Genomic DNA, 5,730 nt, shown 5'->3' on the forward strand with positions numbered 1-5,730 from the left:
CCCCCCCCCCCCCCCCTCGTTAGTATATGTATCCCTGTGTGCTCCGTTTCGATAACAGAGATCATTGTAAAAACCCTACATCTGTCACAGCCAATTAGATTAACATTTTCTCCAAATGTTCCACCCAATAAGAATCATAACTCAATCTTCTCGTTTTACACTGGGGCCTTTTGTAAGGTAAGGAGGGCTCCCCCCGCCCAAGTATAGTACTGTATCTACACCTAACTCCATGGCTGTTTTTCTGTGGTGCAGACGAATTGGAAAATCATGTCTCCCTAATTGTGGGAGTCCATTTGATTAGTCATATCGCTGATGATTTAACGCCATCTCCGTCTGCCGTTCGGCCAGCCAAGCGCATGCTAAATGAATCAAACTCATTACCCCAGAATGCTCAGTGTTTTCTTTAAGCCAGCTGCTGTCAAACGTGGGCTTATGATCTGACTGGTGTACTGAACTTCCTCTCTCCTGTGTTGTTGTGTCACTGAATAGTGTAATGAGTCCAAATTGTGTTTCACTGTATTCCTTTGTTGGTCTTCGGTTCATAGATGCAGAGTTCCTGTTGTTGTTATTGGTCAATTTGGCATCACTGACGTATTGCTGTCTTTTCCTTCTTTTTTTGCAGTTCGACAAATACGCTCCAAAACTGGACAGTCCATTCATTAGACATTCAAATGTAAGTAACCCTATTTATTCCTTTCAACTCCATCACATGCCTTTAGTATGTTTTTCTATCAAATATTTACTGTGGTTAGGTAGTTTGGAGATAGGAAAATATCAATTTCTTCTTCTCACGTGTTGAAGTATGTGTGGGGTTTTGTCTCTATGTGTCTTGTTGTAATCTGTTTTAAGAGGTGGTTTTTGTGTCTCCTCCATGTAGTTCTTCCCCTCCTACCCCCCCACAATGCCAGGCATGCCCCCGCTGCTCCCCACTCAGGACCTTCAGCTCACTGCAAGGAGCCTTCCAGCCCAAGGTTAGCCCACAGACCTAACACACACATGTATTGCAGACGACAACACACATCAAAATACAGTACCGTGCTTTTACTCATCCACTCGCACAAAGCAAGTCCATTGTACGCACCCAGACATACACATGTATACCGAACTCGTTCCCTAACCCACCAACAAAAAACACCCCATACGAGAAATAAACGAGCACCTGGGTTTTTCACAAACGCCCCGCCGCTGGCAACTTACCATTCTCCTCGAAGCTCACCAAGAAATGAGGATAGAATCAGGGGGTCTGAATAGCCCAAAGCCTTACTTTTTCATTCTGTGTACAGGGCAGCAAGTGACAGCTGACGTATTGAATTTGAACCGGCCTGAATAAATCTGCTGCCTGCTTCTTTCACCCCCAGACCATACACTTTCTCTCTCTACTCTCTCCGTAGCAGGAGAGGGGTTGAAGGATAGAGGGGTTGGAGGGTGGTCTGGTGCTAGTGGTGGTCAGAGTACAGTACACCACCTTAATCCCCCCACTGAGGAGGTAGAAGGGTGACGGATGGAAGGTGTGGTGCTAGGGGTTACAGGGATCACCTAGTACTCTGGGATGGATTACGATGGCTGATCTAGGCATTCTGGTTCTTCTAGACCTCAAAGATATCCTTTGCGGCCTTTTTCTGACACTGCACCGGAGCCCTTAAAGGAGTGCTAGCCATTGACGTCACGTACAGTTTCTAGCTGCAGAGACTCTTTGTTGTGAATCAATGCAGAAGAGCCAATGTTTTTTTGAGTGTGTACTGGTTTGCTTATGTTGTGCTTCAGTCTGTGCAGAGTCCKTATTTCCCACCATCTTTGTAACACTTTTGCTTTGCCTCTTTCTCTCCTCCATATCTCGCTCTCGTTCTATCTCTTTATCCTCTGTTTTAGTCCTCCAACCCCATAGACGTAGCCTCCCGTCCGGGGGCAGTACCTCACACACTCCTACAGAAGGACCCACGGGTTAGTAGACTACAGGCCCTGGTTGTCCCTCGAAAGCACCAAGCACACACTTTTCTGTCAACAATAGAGATTCATTCAATTTATTTGGTTGTGGATTGTTATGTCTGTGGGTTCATAATGGCTCATATTTTCTCATCTTGACGCAGGTATCAGATCCTTTCAGGACATCAGTCAGAGTAAGAGATGGTTTCATTTTCCTTTCATGCACTGTCAAATCAAGTACAGTACCGTCGTGTCATAGCATTGAGTAAATTCTACAGTACCGTCGTGTCATAGCATTGAGTAAAATCTACAGTACCGTCGTGTCATAACATTGATTAAATTCTACAGTATCGTCATGTCATACCATTGAGTAAATTCTACAGTACCATCGGGTCATAACATTGAGTAAATTCTACAGTACCATCAAGTCATAACATTGAGTAAATTCTACAGTACCGTCGTGTCATAGCATTGAGTAAATTCTACAGTACCGTCGTGTCATAACATTGAGTAAATTCTACAGTACCGTCGTGTCATAGCATTGCTCTTATACACATCTAGATGTGTATCAGCTCACTGCAAGGAGCCTTCCAGCCCAAGGTTAGCCCCACAGACCTACACACACATGTATTGCAGACGAACACACATACAAAATACAGTACCTGCTTTTACTCATCCACTCGCACAAAGCAAAAAACCCATACGCACAAATAAACGAGCACCTGGTTTTTCACAAACGCCCCCGCGCTGGCAACTTACCATTCTCTCGACGTCTCACCCAAGAAATMAGGATAGAATCAGGGGGTCTGAATAGCACCAAAGCCTTACTTTTCATTCTGTGTACAGGGCAGCAGACAGCTGCGTTTGAATTGAACCGGCCTGATAAATCTGCTCCTGCTTCTTTTTTCCCCAATAATGGACTATGCAAACAAGGCCTGTCTCTAAGCTGGCTGGGCCTGAGCCGCCAGCCACCGCGCCGCGCTGCACTGTGCAGGGGGAGATAAGCAGCAGCCGTGTGTGGCAGAACGAGCCAGAAAATGTTTTTGAGAGGAGACGATCGGTGGCATAGCCCCTCGGGATTGTGAAGCCGCACATAGCTTATGGACAGGGCTTATGGAGATGGCAGGTCTGGACTACGAGATGTGTAGTGAGTCCGTGTGCAAGATGTGTCGTCTCAACCTCGGGTCGCGTCGACTGACGTTGAGTGTTGTGCTTCAGTCCTGTGCAGAGTCCTCCTATTGTCCACATCGGTTGTAACAACTCTTTTCGCTTTGCTCTTTCTCTCCACCTTCCATGATCTCGCTCCTCGTGTCTAATCTCTTGTTGATCCCTCTGTTTTAGTCCTTCCAAACCCATAGACGTAGCCTCCCGTCCGGGGGCAGTGAACACGTCACGCGACTCCTCTACAGAACGACCCACGGGTTAAGTTAGAGCTGGAACAGGCCTCTGGTTGTCCTCACTCGAGCAAAGACACACTTTTCTGTCACAATAGAGATCAGTCACTTTATTTGATTGGTGGAGTTGTTTTATGTGTCTGTGGGGTTCATAATGCTCTTAGTTTCTGCATCGTTTGTTAGGGGACCAGCAAGGTAATAGATCCTCTTATGACATCATCAGAGTAAGAATGTTTCATTTTCCCTGTTCATGCAGCTGGTCAAATCAGTACAGTACCTGGGCCAAGGCGCGACGGTCGTGTCATAGCATTGGATGTAGAATTCTCCAGTACCGCTCGTGTCATATGCGCATTGAGTAAACAACTCTCCACGCAGTACCCTGGGGTCGTTCAACAGTTGGGATTAAATTCTATCAGTATCGTCATGGTCATACATGAGTAAATTCTTACAGGTAGCCGATCGGGTCGATAGAACATTGAGTGACAATTCTACAGTACCATCAGTCATACCATTGAGGTAAATTCTACATGTGACGAGACGGGGTCAGTGGGCGAGGTAGGCAGTGATGAGAAAATTCTCCGCTACCAGGAAGATTCCGGGGTCATTAAAAATCTGACGTCAAGTATTCTAGCAGCTACTATCCCGGGTCATAATCATTGAGTATTCTACATACCTGCATCGGTGTCAGTAGCATTGGAGTCAATTCTACAGTCCAATGCTGTTCATAGCATATGTGAGTAGATTCTTACAGTACCTGGGAGGGGCATCGTGTCAGTAACATTGTAGTATAGTCTACCAGTAGCCGGTCGGTTGTCATACGAACATTGATTAAATGGTGCTAACATGTACTCTATCGATGTCAGTAAATTTGAGTTAAGAAATTCTCCAGCTAGTAGCCGGAGGGTAGGGGGCTAAACCACTGGCTGTGGGCTTGTGTCCGGTCGGTGGTCTATAGGCATTGAGCGTAAATTCGTACAGTAGCGACCTCCGGGTGTCGGTCTTAACATTGGAAGTAATTCGTACCAGCACGCGGTCGTGGTCATTAACCGATTGGGATAAATTCTACCCAGTACGCGGGGCGATGTCGTGGTCGACTTAACATTGGAGTAAAGATTCTGACAGGTCGACGCGGAGATGCGTGTTGTGGGTGCGGGGTCTCATGCTCGGTGATGCGATGAGCATTGGAGCTAAGTTCTACAGTACCCGGCGCGCCCGTCGTGTCATAACATTGACGTAAATTCTACCGAGTACCATGCATGTATAACATGAGAGTAAATTCTATAGACATTTAGTCATTTTGGTGTACGGATAAGCATATGAGGGTTTACGGCGTCTTGACCGTCGAGTCTTTTTGCTATTTCCAAGAAGAACCTGGCAAGGCGGTGGGTGCGGAGTGCACGTCTGAGGATTGGCTGGCCAGATCTCGAGCCGCGGTGATGGCGAGCGGAAGATGAATCGTGGCAAGCGTGTCTCTGTCTCTGGTGGTGTGTGGTGGTAGTGCATTTGCGCGGTGTGTTGTGTGGGTGTGTAGGTGTCTGTGTGTGTGTTGGTTGGTGGTGTGTGTCTGTTGTGTGTGTGTTTGCTGGATGTCGTGGTGTGTGTGTGTGTGTGCGTGTTTCTGGATCTGTATCGTTGGTGAGGCACAAGGAGTCAGGGGAGAGGGTTGGGGGGAAGGGCTGTGTGTTCTCCCGTTTCCAAGGAGGATTCCTATTTTTCTGTATGTAGTTAAAGCCGGGCCCGCCATACTTGGCTTGTGCTGGGAAAACTCCTGTTTCCATCGGTAGTCCATGGTGGGCACTCGTGCGATAGGAACCCCTGTCCCTCATGGGGGTGTTTGAGGTGGGGCCTAGATCGCTGGTAGCACTGATGTTGGTGTCTATGACATCAGTGACTGTGCTTGGGATCTAGTGGGCATTATTATGTTTCAGCACTGTCGGCCTGCTGCAATCGGTCAGGCGAGCAGTGAGTTATAATTAATACTGATTATAGCGGGAATTGACAGTCCTCGCTTGAGGCTCATCGCACAGGTGCTGGCATCAATTATTCGTTAAGTTTACTGTTACATAATGGCCAACACTGAACAGTTGCCATCTGTTTCTTTTCTTCCTCCTCCCTCATCTTTTCGTTTATATTTTTTATTTCACCCTCCCTTCGTCCGCATCTCTCTCGCGCTCGAATTCTCTCTCAGCCGTCTCGTCTCTTCGTCTCATTCGCTCTCTCTCTCTCGGTCGCGTTCTCCTATCTCGTCGGGCCGCCGCCCCGCGGCTGCTGACCACAGGTGCCTCCTCTTGTAACCGACGCAGATGCCAGGTAGATTCATAAATTTGGCACATTCGAATGGGAAGCTGGACCTCGCTTCGGAGGTTGCGCCGGGCCGGGGGGAAGGGTATCGTCCCCACCCACGCACGCCCCG

General features: G+C 47.7%; 1 protein-coding gene across 1 annotated transcript in view; it reads left to right on the forward strand.

The window, feature by feature from the left end:
• Positions 1-5,730, forward strand: part of LOC111973641 (autism susceptibility gene 2 protein-like) — a 429,231-nt gene that overhangs the window by 414,614 nt on the left and 8,887 nt on the right. The window contains 5 exon segments of the mRNA XM_070447353.1: positions 623-673; positions 878-933; positions 935-971; positions 1,870-1,941; positions 2,088-2,117. Coding sequence (XP_070303454.1) covers positions 623-673; positions 878-933; positions 935-971; positions 1,870-1,941; positions 2,088-2,117 — 246 coding nt within the window.

This window comes from Salvelinus sp. IW2-2015, linkage group LG15, assembly GCF_002910315.2.
Source record: "Salvelinus sp. IW2-2015 linkage group LG15, ASM291031v2, whole genome shotgun sequence".
Lineage (NCBI taxonomy): Eukaryota > Metazoa > Chordata > Actinopteri > Salmoniformes > Salmonidae > Salvelinus > Salvelinus sp. IW2-2015.